Genomic DNA, 17,267 nt, shown 5'->3' on the forward strand with positions numbered 1-17,267 from the left:
TTCCCCCATTCCCACCATCTAAACTTTAACCATCTTTTATGGCTTTGGTTCAAGCTCCACCTCTGCCAGGAATGTAGTCTTCAGCACACTCTACTGACGTAGCTTTCTTTCTTTTCCTTCAACCCTACACTGGTATGTTTCTTCCCTTGCTCCTGACATTTGTCACACTTTGATGTACAGGTGTGTGGGGGCCCATTTTTCCTCCTAGCCTCTGAGCCCCATCAGGGCTTCCTGTCTGTGTCCCAGAGTCCATCACAGTGCCTGGTATTACACAGCAGGTACTGGACAAAGGTTGCTGAATAGAATTGGAAACTGGAAGCATCCTCCCACCCCCATCCTGTCCTGAGTCCTGGAGTTTTGTAAGCCGTTACCTTGCACCTATGGGGATGGCAGTTCTCAGCCACGACAGTCGTTCAGTGACTTACTCCCTCTGTTTCTTTTTGGCTTTGTGTTGTAATGGAACCTCTCAGGTTCAGGTTCTAAAATGATCAAGAATCTGCTCTTATTTCAGGGAAGAAAAGCCCTGGCTCTCAACATTTGAGCACTGGAACCACAAATAAAAAGACTCTGGGGTCCTCCCCACCGTCACCCCTCTGGGCAGGAGGCCCCTGACTCAGTTCCGTACACTGGGGTCATTTCTCTTTTCCAGCTCCCCGGTGGAGGTGGAAGTGGCCTTGTTGCCTAGGGGAAGCAAGGAGTAGCCCTTCCTCCCTCCTGTCCTCACTGAAGGAAGCCATGGTTAGGAGTCTGCTGCTGAAGCTGAAGGAGAGGGAATTGTGTAGACGTTCTGAGCAAGCCAGCAGGAAGTTGCCAGGATAGGGGACATCTGGGACCTGGCTGCCTTTGGGGGTTCATCTTAAGTTCTGCGTCACTGGAAGCAGGCCGAGAGCAAGGGCTACCCATCTCAACCGCATCCAATTTCCAGCCTTCTTATTAAAAGCTATAGGTCTATAATGGGTGTCGGATTTCTTTGTTGGGTAATGAAAATGGTCTAAAATTGGTCATGGTGCTGGTTGCACAAGTCTCTGAATAATATTAAAAGCCACAGAATTGTACAGTTTAAATGGGTAAATTGTATAGTATGCGTCTTAGGGTAGTCAGGTTGCTATACCAAAATACCATAAACTGGGTGGCTTATAAACAACAGAAATCTATTTCCCACAGTTCTGGAGGCTGGGAAGTTCGAGATCAAGATGACAGCAGATTTAGTGTCCATCAAGAGCCCACTTCCTGACTCATAGATGGTGCCTTCTCACTGTGTCCTCTTGAGGCTCAGAGGGACAAGCTAGCTCTCTAGAGTCTCTTTTATAAGGGCATACTTCCTGTTCAGGAAGGCTCCACCCTTATGACCTAATCGTCTCCCAAAGGCCCCACCTCTTAATACCATCACCTTGGAAGTTAGGATTTTAATATGAATTTTGAGGGGACACAAACCTTCAGCCTTTAGCGGCATGTGAATAATATCTCAATAAAGCTCTTTTAAAAAAACCACAGTGGGGCAGCTGGGTGGCTCAGTGGGTTAAAGCCTCTGCCTTTGGCTCAGGTCATGATCTCAGGGTCCTGGGGTCGAGCCCGCATCAGGCTCTCTGCTCAGCAGGGAGCCTGCTTCTCCCTCTCTCTCTGACTGCCTTTCTGCCCACTTATAATCTCTGTCTGTCAAATAAATAAATAAAATCTTAAAAAAAAAAAAAGAAACCACAATAGGGGCACCTGGGTAGTCCAGTGGGTTGAGCGTCTGACTCTTGGTTTCGGCTCAGGTCATGATCTCAGGGTCCTGGGATCCAGCACCATGTCAGTCTCCCCACTCATTGTGGAATCTGCTTGTCCCTTTCCCTCCCCCTCTGCTCCTTCCTTCACTCTCTCTCTGTGTCTTTCTGTCTCTCAAATAAATAGAATCTTTAAAAAGTAATAGAAAAAGAAAATTAAAAACACAATAAAAAATTAAATATCTATTAGAATGGCTAAAACGAAGCCTGTAGCTGTCTACAGCAGTATCAGTCATAAAAAGAAAAACCAGAAGCACCTTAAACGTTTAAAAACAGGGAAGTGGTTAAACAGACCACAAAATAGTAAATATGCTGCCATTAAAAATGATCACAATGGGGCGCCTGGGTGGCTCAGTGGGTTAATGCCTCTGCCTTCGGCTCAGGTCGTGATCCCAGAGTCCTGGGATCAAGTCCCACATTGGGCTCTCTGCTCAGCAGGGAGCCTGCTTCCCTTCCTCTCTCTCTGCCTGCCTCTCTGCCTGCTTGTGATCTCTGTCTGTCAAATAAATAAATCAAATCTTTAAAAAAAAAAATGATCACAATGAGGGGCACCTGGGTGGCTCAGTGGGTTGAGTGTCTCACTCTTGGTTTCGGCTCAGGTCATGATCTTGGGGTCATGGGATCCAGCTCTGCACTCAGCGTGAAGTCAGCCAGTCTCTCTCCCTCCCTCCCCCCACCCCCAACACGCATACTCTCTCTCTAAAATAAATAGATAAATAAAATGTGAAAAAAAATACAATCATGATGAAGACTGTGAGCCAGCAGGAAATGCTTATGATTTGAAAATAAAGGGAAAGCTCTTCCTTCTCTTGTTTTCCCTTCACTTCTGGAATAATCCAGTCCCAAAGGTGAGGCAGAACAAGTTAGGCAATGCGCCCATGGAGGTGGGAGGTTGTCACAGAGAAGGGTGTTAGAGCCCAGGAGGCGTGGGGAAGGGCCCAGAGTGAAGGGTCAGAGCCTGAGTAGAAGGTATCCTTGAGGGGAGGGTGGCACCGAGATGGGAGGTTAGTTACAAGGCGAGTGATCAAATAAACTCAGGGAGAGCCAGATTTAAGAGAAGGGCCTTGGAGGGGTGCCTGGGTGGTTCAGTTGGTTAAGCCTCCAACTCTTGATTTTTGTCTCAGGTCATGATCTCAGGGTCATAGGATCAAGCCCTGCGTGGGGCGCTATGCTCAGCACAAAGTCTGTTTGTCCCTCTCCCTCTGCTCCTCTACCCACCCCCCACTCTCTAAAATATATAAATAAAGGGGTTTTTTAAAAGATTTTATTTATTTATTTGACAGACAGAGATCACAAGTAGGCAGAGAGGCAGTTGGGGGGGGGGGAAGCAGGCCCCCCGCTGAGCAGAGAGCCCCGTGTGGGGCTCAATTCCAGGACCCTGAGATCATGACCTGAGCCGAAGGCAGAGGCTTAACCCACTGAGCCCCCCAGGTGCTCAGGTTTTTAAAAATCTTAAAAAAGAGAGAGAGAGAGAGAGAGAGAGAAGGGCCTTAGAGAAGCTACCCCTGAGTAGCAATGAGCATGCCTACTGACAGGATCTCAGTTTCTAAATACCATTTGTAACTAGGGCTCCTTGAAGAAATAGCCGATTCCAAGGTTGGGCACAAGATGAACATGGAACATCTTGTTATTCCAGAAAGTAAGAAAGTGCTCAAAGAATGATGGAACCATGTCAACAGGACACGAAAGCCAGCTTGAAGAGATCCCCAATGACCAAAATGGGGACAATTTGTGCATCAAAATAATAAATGATTGTAATATGTGGTATTTACATAATTACAAAGGTGAAAAGAGGAACTTTAAAGTGGGAGAAAGATAGCCATAGTGCCTGAATGGTACGCTCCCACAAAAATACATCATTATCTTAGTCCCCAGAACCTGGAAATACTACCTTCCGTGGAAAAACAGTCTTCGCAGACATAACTAAGTTAAGGATTTGGGATGAGGAGGTCATCCAGGATTATCCAGATGGTCATGAGATTCAATGACAAGTGTCTTTATAAGAGGCACACAAAGGAGAAGGTGATATGAAGATGGAGGCAGAGACTGAAGTGATGTGGCCACAAGCCAAGGTATGTCCAACAGCTGCTGGAAGCTGGAAGAGGCAAGGAACAGATCTCCCCTAGAGCCTTGGGAGGGAATGCAGCTCCGACAACATGAAGAACTGTTCAGAATAACCAGAGGGGCACCTGGCTGGCTCCATCAGGGGAGCAAGCGACTCTTGATCTCAGGCTTCTGAGATGGAGCCCCACATTGGTTGTAGAGATTACTTAAAAATAAAACCTTAAGAAGAAGAAGAACAATGTTTGTAAGGCCTCCATGAAAGGCGCTGGGCGTCCCATCCGCATGGGGAGCCCCGAGGAGGGAGAGGAAAGGGAAGCATTCAACGTCTCCTGAGCATGGGTGGCTGGTGGGCTGAGCTTCAAGGCTCAGTCATGGGCGATGGGGACCTGGTCTGAAACAGTATGGGGACGGACTGGAGTTCGACTCCAGGAAAACCTCCAAAAGCCTCCAGACTATGTGGGGAGGGACCTGATGGCCCCTCAGAGGGGAAGAGAGGGGGCCTGGAGCCTCGTGGCCATCACTGATCTTTGTCAAAAGGCCCTGGAGGACAGACACCACAATGGCTCTAGCCTAGGCCGGACAGAGCTCGGGGCATGGTCACGGCTGCTCCAGCCTTACATCCTCATCTGGGCCTGCTGGGCTGAGCAGGGCCCCTGGAGCCAGTCCCAATCTGTTTCCTTCTATTCTTTGACAGGAAGCTCCTGGAGAGCCAGCCCCCACCCGACACCCCGCCCCAGCACTCCCTCTCTCTTCTCCACTATGGATAGAGCCACCGTGGAGCGGCTGCCTCCCCGCCACAGACCCCGCTGACATGGGCACCGTCAGAGCCACGCAGCTGTACTGGGCCATCCTCGGCGTCCTCCTACTCCAAGGTAAGAGGCACTCGCCCCTCCGCTCCAGCAGTTCCTCTCCCGCCGCTGGCAGTCCTGGGCGCCTGTCCATCCTTCACCACGGACCGACTGAGGCACATGCTCTCCATCCAGGCCCATGCCCAAGGGAAATTCCAGAGCTTTCTCATGAAGGGAACCAGTTGAATTGGGGGTGTGTGGGGGGAGGTCAGTACCTAGCGAACACAAAGTCGAGGTGTGGTGAAACCCTTTTGTGAGAAAATTTCCAGGATGAACTGGGGCACCCACAGAGGCTGGTCTCCTGAAATGCAGGGAAGCGACTCTCTTGGTGTGAGACTGAGGCCAGAAAGCTCCTTCCAGGGTGTTCTAGCATACAATTGTCTGCACTTCAGGCTTTACGGGTGATCCTTACTCTTTTTCATATGAGGAGTAACAACATGGGCATTCCAAATGTTGACTTGAAGTTCAAATCACAGCAAGAGGGACTCAGGTTAGATACAAAGAACTATTTACCAGAGAGGATGTACACAGCATCCTTGCCCAGTGGGGGGCTGGGTGAAAAGATAGCCAGAGGAGACGACTGGAAACAACACCTCTGAGACTGCCCGTGAAGCAGCTCAGAAGGGGTCCCCTAATTAGGGAACGGTTGCTGGGAACCATGAGAAATCCAGGAGATTCTGACTCATAGGGTAGCAACTTCCCTTCGGTCATCCCTCCCCCACCCCTACCTCACTCTCCAGCCGTCCTCTGTTGCGAACTTATGAGCCTGCTCTCAGAGCAGCAGAAAAGAGTGCAAAAAAGTGCAAAGTGCTTGGACGGGGAGAGAGGATGGCTCTCCCCTGGTAGGGGATGGGAAGCCTGAGTTCCAGTACTCCCTCCCCTGAAGAGGTCAGATTTTTCTCTAGAAGCCCATGGGCTCAGAGTAAGACTCTGATTGCTCCCCCACCCCCAGCCCCACACCCCCAGAGAACAGAGTCACACATTTGGTCCAGGGCTGCGGGACTAAACTCTTGTAGAAACCACAGAAGTGGCAGAGGAGGAGATTAAACGGCAAGACTCATGAGGGGGCAGTGTCCCAGGAAGTGGGAGGGCTCGAAACATCCTGTGTAAACTCTACCTACATAAGCCATGCTCGCCCCTTGAATTTCCTCATCTCTCATCTCAAAATCTCAGTACACTTACTATCCCCCTTGGGGGAACCATTGGGAGGCTAATCAGGCCCACAAGGCGACTTGACGTGGATACACAGAGACTTGGAGGATTGGAGGGAACAGTGCAAAACTAAAAATGTCTAGTATTAATTGAGCATGGACTGTCTGTCAGGTACTGGGTTAAGTGCTTTATATGAATTTTCTTATCCTCACAATCACTTACGAGGCATGAAAGGCATTTGAGTTTTAAAGAAGAGAAAACAGGCCTAGGTCAAAGAGGAAGTGGTAGAGTCTGGGCTTGAACTCACACCTGTCAGACTCCAAAAGCTGTGATTTTTTAACTATTAAATTATGCTGCTGAAGAAAATGAGGGACGGGGTGGTGGAGAGGGAGAAGGGAGAGGCTGGAAGGTCGTGAAGCAGGTAGGGATTAGGGAGGAGAGATGGGAAAATCAGAAATCTCTGCGGCCCTCAGTTCCTGGGCTGTCTGTATGCCCAGTGGTCAGAGGCACCCTGACCTGCAGAAACAGGTGTTCCTGAAGTCCCTCCTCTACTCGAAGAGGAATCCACTGGTGAAAGAAAGTGCTGGTAGGGGTACAGGGCCAGAAGACAGAACAGGGTACTTGAACTTGGAGTCTGTGACTCTGGAACTCCTTCCAAGCCCCTGGTTTTGTTTCCATATCTGCGGGAAGGCAGTGTACTGTGGCCACCCACTAAAAGCTAACGTCACGACCTAACAGAGCTCAGACGGAACCTAAAACACACTGGATCAGTAGCTGACGGCTGTTTTCAGGCTATGCCTTGAAAGGTGTTCTTCCAGGGTCATTTTCAGCTGGTAGAATTCTCTCCAGCCTCAGGCACCTAGGAGTGTTAATCCCCCTCCTACGCCCACCCAGGAGGGAGGATACTACCAGAGACTGGTGACCTGGAAAAACACAGCCAGGCTTTGGGCAAGCCTGGGCTTGGAAACCATTAAATCCCCACCGTCCAAGTGATAGCCTCACGGAGGAAGGCAGTGGCTAAGGAAAATAAACAGACCGGCAGGCTGCCGCAGGCTGGGAGGGCCCTGGCCGGCAGCCGCCTCCGCTCACCCTGCCCTAGCCTTGGGACTTCCCTGCGGACAGGGGGCCTGGGAGCCCGAGGGCCAGGCCAGAGGCTGCGGTCCCAGCCGAGGCAGAGGGACGGGAACCAGGCTGGGCGGGTCCACTTCCCCACGTTGTTTTCCTTTCACATTGTTCACAGGTTTCAAGAATGATTTCATTGTGGAAAATGAGCAAACACAACCTGACCTTTCAGGTCCCACACACACAGGGGACGCACACGGGGGCACAAAAACACACGTACACAGCTGCACAGAGGCCCACAGGCATACACGTGTACAAACCGAAAAGCCAGTGAGGGCTTCTGACTGGGGCCTCCTGGTAACTGGCTCCTCCCTGGTTTTGGCCAACAACGGCCGTTTCTGAAGTAGCCTCTGCCTGTGAAGGTAAAATTGGCCACGTGTTCTAGAGCTTCCGTGGCCTTTATATATACCTCAGAACTCACTTCCTGTGTGTGCTCTTCCTTCCTACTGGGGTACGGGGCAGAGAGACAGCCCAGATACCAACCCCAGTCCCTAACCTCATTTTATTCACCACGTTATTCTTTCCATCCCCTTCCCTTGGGGGCAGGACCAAGATGACAATATTCACAGGGAGAAGTGGATGGCTCAATGGTAGGAAAGCAAGAATCTGGAGTCCTAGGTCCTTATCCAGACATCACAGGTCACTGGCCCTCTGTTCTTGGACAAATCACTGGTTTGAAATAACCTTCCCCTGACCTCCTATCAGCTTGGCTTAGAACCCACGTGGCATTAAAGAGACAGAAAAGGATTCTGGGACACTGAACTTGAGGTGGGGGTGATGGTACTATTGAGTTATGGTTTCAGAGGAAGCTAGGCCTGTGAACCAGAGCCACATCCTCCAGCCCTCTGCCAAGCGTGCCTGCCTTCCAACACGGAAGTCTTGGAAAGACTGGGTTCCCCTGTGGGCTCGGAGCTGGGCAAGAGTCTCGCCAAGCTAGTCAAAGTGTTCTGCTCTCTCTTGCAGGTCACCATTCCCAGCCCAGGGCAATCCAGACATCTCACCCTCAGGGTAAGACCAAACACATGGGACCTACTCTAGCATTGAGGCCTGGCCACTTAGGGCAAGAGGAGCACAGATCTCAGGTGACTGGGGGTGGGGCCCAAGCTCTTAGGACATCGAAGGCTGAGCTCGTCTGGGGACTATTTCAGCTTGACCTAGGCTAATGTGCCTCAAAAGAGGAGAGGGATGAATGGTTGGAGGTTGGGGGGTGGGGCAGGGAGAAAGATTAGAAAACTCCAGCTATGGGGAAGAAGACAGGGAGACAGAGCAACAGCCTCAGATGATTTGTTTCAGGAAACTTTAGCAGCCCAAGTCAGACCACAGAGCCGCTTTTTTCCAACATAGGTGAGTGAATGTGGCTGCAGAAGGGCTGCTCCCTGCCCCAGCCCAGCACCCCCCCCAATCCCCCCATCCAGCCCTTTGGATCTGCTTGGACCCCAAGGGTTCTCAGCTGGGTAAGGGAGTGTGGTGTCACCCAGTCTGCCCCCTCCAACCTCCCCCTGCCTCTGTCCTTGCAGGAAAGAGCCTTTCCTCAGATCCCAGCAGCCCAAGCTCTCTGGCCAGCACTAGGACCCAAGGTACTCTGAGGCTCAGATCCAGATGCCCTCTGGGGAGGGCCCAGTGAGGAAGCAGACACAGTTGCTGCCCTAGAGGAGAATACAGACTGGTGGGGAGCAGACAAGTAAACAGGACCTCATGTGGCCAGCTACAAAGCAGGGGGAACGGGATGTGATGAGCACAGCAGAAGGTGCTGCAAGGGCCGAGACAGACTTGGACGTAGGCCACTTCTGACTCGGGGGGCCAGGGAAGACATGCTAGAGGGAGTGACCTTGGAAGTGGAGGTCCAAGATGGAGTTAAGCAGATGAGGACTGTGTGGTGGAGGGTGGTAGGGTTGATTTCAGGCAGACAGAACCCTACAGGTAAAGGCCCAAAGTTAAAAAGAGAGGATGGCTTCTTCTGGAATTGAAAGCAGTAAAGAAAAGGAAGGTTTGGGGCTGAAGAGGGACCCTTGTACACTCTGGCTGAGGCCCTGAGCAGGCCCACCCATGCTTCCTACTCCACAGCAGCTCAGGACAAGGCCTCACAGGTCCTCATGGTAACCAGAAAACCTGTGACACCAAGCACCAGCACCATGGACAGTCAGTCCCAGGCACAGACATCCACAGCAGGACTTGGTGAGTACCTGGGGCTGAGGGTCAGGAGCACTGGGTCATGTCTTGTTGGGGTCCTTCTCCACCTCTTCAGGATGCCCAGGTTCTGCCCCACAAGGAGGCCTTGCAGGGCCGGGAGCCACATCAGTGGCAGCTTGGTTTGGGGATGAGAGAGGTTTGGTGGGAAGTAGAGACACAGCCTTGGGCCTGGTCACAATGAAGGCAAAAGGAGCCTGGACTCAGGACTGTTGAAGGCATGGAGGGGAAAGGGAGAGGTAGAACCCAAAATGATGGAAAGGGAGGCAAAAGGCCTTCAGCCACGGCTCCACACTCTTCTGGGCAGGCTGACCTTCACACGCCAGTGTGGGGCAAGAGCTGGAAGATGATGGACACCTCCATCGTGGCCCTGCTGTCCTGCCTGTGTTATCAATGAAGAGTACCCTGACCCTTTCTTTCATCCTACCCCTTGGCTCTGGGATTTTTTTTTTATACTCACAGACTTATTTGGCAGTGCAGGGATGGATAAGGAAATGGACAGCGATCAGACCAGCAGTACAATGAGTGGAAGAGGGGGCGCCTGGCTGACTCAGCCGCTGGAGCTGCGACTCTTGATCTCAGGGCTACAAGATCAAGCTCCATGTTGGGTGTAGAGATTAGTTTAAAATAAAAGCTTTAAAAAAAAAAAAAGAGTCGGAGGGGAGAAGAGATGGGTGATCGTACTACTTTTTTAAAAAGATTTTATTTATGTATCTGACAGAGAGAGAGAGAGAGACACAGTAAGAGAGGTAACACAAGCAGGGGAGTGGGAGAAGGAGAAGCAGGCTTCCCATTGAGCAGGGAACCCAATGTGGGGCTCAATCCTAGGAACCCAGGATCATGACCTGAGTTGAAGGCAGATGCTTAACAACTGAGCCACCCAGGTGCCCTGATCATACTATTTTTTAAGAGGGCCAGAAACTTGTGCCCCTTAACCAACAGCCTGCCTTATTAAATGAGTGTCTGGGGATAAACCTCCAGTGTGCTTTTTTTCCTCTTGCTTCAACCATTGGGCAAAATACAGAGGGCTCTACCTTGCCCAGTCTGGCTCCCTATCTCTGGAGCATAAATGGGTCCCAAGGGGATGGTGGGAAGAGAGTAACAGGGGAGGCATCTTGAACTTTTCGGAGTCCCCTGCAGCTAGTAATATGAGCAACCAGCAGGGCAATCACCTGATCCCATGTTACGTTACCCAGTCTGACCCCCATCCTCAAGAGATCCGGTCTGAGTGGCAGGAGGAAGTCTTTTTTGTAGGGCATGGCCTCCTTCTGAGTCCTTTACCTAGGAAAGTGGGAGGGGAGCTAGCTCTCTCCTCTGGCGGGCCATCCCAGTCCCATCACTAATGCACCCATCCCCATCCTATTTCAGACACTTCTCAAAATACTACTCCCATATCAACCACCATGAGCCTGAGGACCAAAGAAGACTTGTCCGTCCTGCCCAGTCCCACATCAGAGACGGTGCTCACTGTGGCTGCATTTGGTAAGAGAGACAAGGTGGAGAGAGTGGCAGGAGACCCCATCCCTGAACTAACTTGGACTCTGGGTCTGGAAACACAAGTGTAAATCCCACCTATTTGTTCTAGGAGGGCATGGCTGATGAAGGAGGCCCTGGTAGGAAGGAGCCTTCACGGGCCCTCCAGTCAGCAATTCTGGGCTCTGCTGGGTTCCATGTTCTTGTTGGGGGGTGAGGCAGCTGTGGAGCTCACTCTGGCCAGGGGTAGTGGGCTGAGAGCTCATTCATTCAGCAGAGAAGGGGAATTCTCTTTGCTCTCAGAGCCTATCTACAGAGCACTTAGCTGGGAAGGGAATTTGGACTCCTGTTGCCCCCTTTGACCCTTCCTTTGCCTCTCCTTTACCCTGACCTTTTCCCTGCTCAGGTGTTATCAGCTTCATTGTCATCCTGGTGGTTGTGGTGATCGTCTTAGTCAGTGTGGTCAGTCTAAGGTTTAAGTGTCGGAAGAACAAAGAGTCTGAAGGTACATCCTTGCCACTGACAGCCCCCTTTGCCCCTCTTTAATAAGAGACCAAGAACTGCATTTTGGGACTAGAGTGTAGGAAAAGCATGGCACATAAGCACCACTGATGAGATGGGAGGGTAGTCCACTTGGGTGGGCTTTGAGGGACAGGTTGGTCTTCTGAGTTATAGCATGTGACCCCCAATCTGTCCCTTTGACTATTTTACAGATCCCCAGAAGCCTGGGAGTTCGGGGCTATCTGAAAGGTAAGACTGTCAGAAGTATAAGGGAGGAATCATCTATCGACCTCTCAGTCCCCCACTCCAAGAGAGAACTGAAACTTCCTGGGGTGCCTGGGTGATTCAGGCTTTTGGGCATCCAGCTCTGGATTTCAGCTCAGTTCATGGTCATGAGATCAAGCCCAACGTCAGGCTCTGAATTCAGTGTGGAGCTGGCTTGAGATTCTCTCTCTCTCCCTCTCCCTCTGCCCCTTCCCCTGCTCTCTCTCTCTCTCTCTCTCTCTCTAACATAAATAAATGAAATCTTAAAAAAAAAAAAACAAGAAAGAAAAAGAACTGATACTTTCTGCCTTCTACATGGACGCTCACACAAGCATACATGGAATATTGACAGCCACCCCTGAGGCCAAAGCAAGGGATCGGCAGGACAGGGGTGACCCTAAAATGAAACAATCAGGAGACAGGAGAGGAACTGGAACTCTTCAGCCTAAGAGCTAAGCCTCTATAACCCCCTCATGAAAAGTGTAGGAATTCAGATTCTAATATAATTCAGATTCTTTTATAGATAGGTAGATAGATAGATTGTACAGATAGATTCTGTATCTATATATAATTATTTATAGAGAATACATATATTCTAATATGTAATTCAGATTCTAATGATTTTTTTTTTTTAAGATTTTATTGATTTATTTTAGAGAAAGAAAGAGAGGAGGGGATAAGGGCAGAGGAAGAGGGAGAGAGAAACATAAGCAGACTCTGCACTAAGCGCAGAGCCCAACGTGGGGCAGGATCTTGTGACCCTGAGATCACGACCTGAGCTTAAACCAAGAGTCAGACGCTTAACCAACTGAGCCACCCAGGCGCCTCTCTATATACCCCTTTAGATAAGAAAACACTTATTTAGGAACATGTTGTACATGCCAGGCACTATGGTAGATATTTCTTATTTTAAATAAGAAAACACTTATTTAGGAACATGTTGTACATGCCAGGCACTATGGTAGATATTTTCTAATATTATCTCAAATCCTTACAGCAATTCTTCAAGGCAGATATACTGCATTCTGTACATTTGAAAAAATTGAGACTTGGAGACATTGTAACTTGGTTAAGATCACACGAGTAGCAAGTAGTAAAACTAAGATTTAGATACAAGTTTTTTGGGCTTCCAAGCACATGCCCATTTCATTGGGGCCCATCACCAAAATACAGGTTTATCGAAATAAAGGTCGAAGTTCCAACACGTGACCCCACAGTTCCCTGACCACCCCATCGTGCTCCTGCTCCTCCATGTTACAACCCATGTTCCTTTCCTACCCCTAGCTGCTCCACAGCCAATGGAGAGAAAGACAGCATCACCCTGATCTCCATGAAGAATATCAACATGAATAACAGCAAAGGATACCCCACAGCAGAGAAGGTACATTTTTCCTGGTTCCTTCCTCCCTTCTCTCTCCTTCTCTCACCTTCAGGTTCTAGTTCCTTAACAGGAAAGGAGATACTTTCAAAGACGCAGGCTCTGCTCTCCTCTTCCCTACCCCACCACTCCTGAGAAGTTCACACTTTCTCACGATGTATTTATTTTGCAGGTTCTTTAGAAGCAATGTCAGGTCCCCATGGGTCCAAGGATGATGAAGCTGCCCCGTGACTATAAAGAGGAAGGCGATGGGAGTGCTAGAGGCATGAACCACATATAAATTATTTTATTATTTCACACTTACTCCAAGATCTAAAGGACACCAGCACTCCTCCAGATCTAGGAGCAAGCTGCCAGGATGAGAGACTCTTTCCCATATGGGCAGCCACTCTGGAAATACAGCCTGCTCCTCCCACCTACTCACCGTCAAAGGAAGGGGGAGTCTGGAGGGCAAGGGCAAGGAAAATGACAAAGTGGAGTGGCCCTTGCTACTTTGCATTAAAATTATTTTCTGGCTGACAGTCTAATTTCTTTTAAGGTCTGTGCTCTCGTGCAGGTTTATTAATGGTGCTCTAGCAGCTGTGATATCTCCTTTCCTGGGCAAGCACAGATCCAAGCTTCTGCCCCTGTAGAGAGCTCTCTGAGCAACCTGCGAGGTAGACTGAACGTTCTGTCAGGTCTGCCTCAGTTCCCCTGGATCATTAAGGAGGAACGAGCTCCTGAGGGACTAATTACTTCAAGAGAGGAGAGAGAAAGGGAGCTGTAAACTCTCTAGGTGCACACACCTAGAGAACCTAGAGAATGAGAACACGAGAGGCACAATGCATTCTGACTAGGGAAGCCCAGTGGGGAGAGCTGAGTAATAGGAGGGCAGATGTCCTCTGCCTGCCCCAGGGCAGACATGCCTCGCTTTGGTCCTAGCTATGGGAATAACACTGGGGAGGTCTGGAACAGGGATAAGTCTGTGACTTCATAAGCCAAAACCCACCCCCTTTACCCTGTACAGCTATAATCTTTGTGTCCTAGAAAGCGAATAAAGGGTAACAAACCCTCTAAAGTCTTTTAAAGGGAAGGAGGAAAAGCAGTTACCCATTTTTTTAGAACTCTCCACCATGAAACTGGTTTGGAAATGAATTTTGGTTGGGGGACATTCAGTGGAAGAGTCACCTGCATGTGTCTACACAGAGGGGTTAACTTTATAAATACATGCTAGCTGGCAGTCCAGATTACAAGATTACCCATTCTGAACAATGTGCAACAATACGCCATTTGCTTCTGGATCTAGACGCTGCGAGGTGAGATGAGAGAGAAAGCCTGGAAAAAGCTTCACCCTCTCTGTTCTGTTGCAACTATTTAAGCAGACTGAAGAAACCTAGTGGGTTCTAAAATCTTCTAGGACAAGGCTTGAAATCGAGTCACTTCTATAGCTCCAGTTTGGTACATGGTGCCCAGCCCATCGAAGGTCATAAAAACTGGCTCTCAAGGGCAGGAAATGTGGTCACAGGCTGAACTTTGCAGCTGGGCAAAATCGCTTCCCAGCTCCCAGACTGTTTTCTTACTTTTAAAGCAAGGTGGCTGGACTAATTGGCTTTCATTACCTTTTCTGGTTCTTTTTTTTTTTTTTTTTTTTTTTTTTTTTACTTATTTGAAAGAGAGGAGAGAATGAGAGAGAGAGTGGATGAGAGGGGGAAGGTAAGAGAGAGAGGCAGACCCCTTGCTGAGCAGGGGGCCCGATGTGGGACTTGATCAAGGGACTCCAGGATCATGACCTGAGCTGAGGGCAGTTGCTCAACCAACTGAGCCACCCAGGCGCCCCTTTTCTGGTTCTTATATTCCGCAGTTCTATAAACTTTAGATGTAAGAAAAAATGAACATAATCTTTTGAGTAGAGATCACTCCGGGTGGAAGCCAGAGACAAGTCTTAGGTGAGTCTGACAAGCCTATATTCTCCATACTTAAGATTTCCCCGTGTCTTTTTTTTTTCTTTTTAGAATTTATTTGACAGAGCTATAGAGGGCACAAGTAGGCAGAACGGCAGGCAGAGAGCGCGGGAGAAGGAGAAGCAGGCTTCCCACTGAGCAGGGAGCCTGATGCGGGGCTGGGTCCCAGGACCCTGGGATCATGACTCGAGCTGAAGGCAGCCACTTCACTGACTGAGCAACCCAGGTGCCCAATATTTCCCTATGTCTTAAGGGAAGAATGACCCTTATCTGACCTTTGGTAGGTACTTGGTAGGTAAAGTGGAAGAGCAAACGTGGAGACACGTGGGAAGCAGAAGTACTAGTTGGCAATCACAGCAGACAATGTGGAGTATCACCACCCAGGTCCCACTTCAAGGTCAACGCAATGTTTCCTCAGCTGTTAAGGAGTGCTGGCTGCTAAAATTGAAAAGAAAAAAAAAAAAAAAAGAGGAGCATTGGCTGCTGAGGGCTCACAGCTGCTTGATGACTGGTTGATGGGGGTGGGTTAAAGACCTGGAACTCTTGCCTCGATTTCCCCCAGTCTGTCCCATTCCACTTCCCATACCCTTCACAGCTCTTGTTCCCAGGAGCATTCACCAATAAACCTTCAGCATGCAAATCTCCAAGTCTCAGAGTCTATTTCCAACCTATGACAGCAATGCTACAGCATTTTTTAAAAAATGCTATTTATTTATTTATTTGAGAGAAAGAGTGCAAGCATGAGTGGGGTGGAGGGGCAGAGGGAAAGGGCCTGGATCCCAGGACCCTGGGATCATGACCTGAGCCAAAGGCAAATGCTTAACCATCTGAGCCACCCAGGCACCCCTAAAATACTACAGCATTTTAAAAAATAACTCAGATATATTTATTTAAGCCACATTGCAAAAAATGCATGACTTCCTAACCAGTTCCGGCACACACAAAAATCCATCATTGGGATAGAACTCTCCAAGTGACATAACAATGTCTAGAAGTACTGGATTCTGTTTGAATTGTTCCTGTTATTCTGGCTGCCATAGGCACTTCAATCGGCTGCTAATCATACTGGACTAATTAGGTCAAGAACATGAGGTTTGCTCTAGATAACCCAATTGATGTCTTTATTCTAAGGCCACAAGCATCCCCCTGACTCTGGACAATGTCCTGCAGATACGAGCTGTTAGTCAAAAGGTATTTATATGTGGGGGAAAGGGTGTGAACTGGTATGACTATGAGATTGGATGGCTTTTACCTAGAAACCGACATTGCAGTTCTTCAGTAGCAATGTTGATTTTCCTGTCGTTAAATAGCTCTCCTTTGAGAAGGGGTCAAGGATGAATTCACTTAATTCTCTAGGAAACTGCATTAGAAGGAGTTCTGCTAGAGGATCCTACTACTTACGCAAATACAAGAACCCACCTCTGATAGAAAATCCGAGTGCAGCCTTCTGCAGCCCTGGCAACTTCCCTGAGACAGTATGTCTTTTCCTTGATGTCTAGACAACAGGATGGTGGCCATTTACATGACAGCTTCCTCCTTATTTTAACACAGGACTAGATGCCACATCAGGAACAGGTGGCGGGGTGGGGTAGTTACTATAGAATGTCCTTCTTTTGCTTCTTCCCCCAACTTATGGGAGGCTAACCAACAACCCAGCTCAGGCACACAGGCCCACAGGCCCAGTTGGACAGAGGGAACATTTACTGAGTACCTTTCTTCCAGGGATCGATGGGGCAGCACCTCAATCATATAGGGCACAAGGCAAACCTCAGGATCACTAGCAAAAATTCACTACCGTTCAACAAATATTTCTAAAAGTAAAGAAAACTGATGGAAATCTGAGGCCAGTTCTCAGTAAAATGGTTTAGTAGATGAGGGATCATTGCAGGCCCCTTGGCCTAGTACATGCACATCATTTCCTAAACTCAGGCTAGTACTAATCAATTCAATTCTATTTGAATCTGTTGGAAAACATTGTGTGGTTCTGCTCAACAGTCTCCTTCTGAATTTGTGGACACCCTTTATCACCTCTTTGAACTTCTTTCTACACCTACCTCCTTCTCCTTGAGATCCCAAGTTCTCTTCCCTTATTTCCTTCCCAGTTGCTTCCTGACCCCTCCTGCTGGTTATTTTCCCCAGGCACCTCCATCCTGAACCTTCTGAGCCCACAGCTTCCTCTTTTACCAGACACAGAGACTGTGTTTCATAGTCAGGATTATTTTGTTGAGTGGTTGGTGTGCTTAACCCAAAACTGGCACAGAAGTGTTCTAAATGTTGAGGTTTGGAGTTCTAAGTTAGTCCTAGTGCTAGGGTCATAGAAACGTTCATCTAGTAGTGTTAATTGAGGTGTAAATGAGCTAACGGTTACATTTGCTGGCATATATGACAAGGTTGCCATGCTGAGCCATTTTTTACTGACCTAGGAGGAAATGAGTCTTCTAGAAAAAAAGTGGAGAGTGAGGTTTCAGAAGACAATGGAAAAAGTTGTTGAGGTCCCAGACATTTCCAAAAGGCTGCAGCTTCCCAAATCTTGTTCAGCATTCTTGAACCTCGAATCTACTCCTAAGTAGCC

The 17,267-nt window shown here is 48.9% G+C and overlaps 1 protein-coding gene across 3 annotated transcripts; it reads left to right on the top strand.

The window, feature by feature from the left end:
• Window positions 1–4,579: 4,579 nt before the first annotated feature.
• Window positions 4,580–13,280, top strand: ECSCR (endothelial cell surface expressed chemotaxis and apoptosis regulator). Of its 3 annotated transcripts, XM_080804037.1 has the most exons (10): window positions 4,590–4,702; window positions 7,916–7,960; window positions 8,246–8,296; window positions 8,470–8,529; window positions 9,017–9,127; window positions 10,508–10,621; window positions 11,019–11,117; window positions 11,326–11,362; window positions 12,662–12,758; window positions 12,928–13,280. In XM_080804037.1, the coding sequence occupies exons 1-10, from the start codon at window positions 4,642–4,644 to the stop codon at window positions 12,934–12,936; spliced, it is 684 nt and encodes a 227-aa protein (XP_080660163.1). In that variant the 5' UTR covers window positions 4,590–4,641; the 3' UTR covers window positions 12,937–13,280. The 3 variants fall into 3 exon arrangements, with proteins under 3 accessions (XP_080660164.1, XP_080660165.1, XP_080660163.1); XM_080804038.1 differs by lacking the exon at window positions 11,019–11,117 and having other exon boundaries at window positions 4,580–4,702; window positions 12,928–13,279; XM_080804039.1 differs by lacking the exons at window positions 8,246–8,296; window positions 8,470–8,529 and having other exon boundaries at window positions 4,581–4,702.
• Window positions 13,281–17,267: the final 3,987 nt, after the last annotated feature.

This window comes from Martes martes (genome assembly GCF_963455335.1).
Source record: "Martes martes genome assembly, chromosome: 5".
Classification (NCBI taxonomy): domain Eukaryota; kingdom Metazoa; phylum Chordata; class Mammalia; order Carnivora; family Mustelidae; genus Martes; species Martes martes.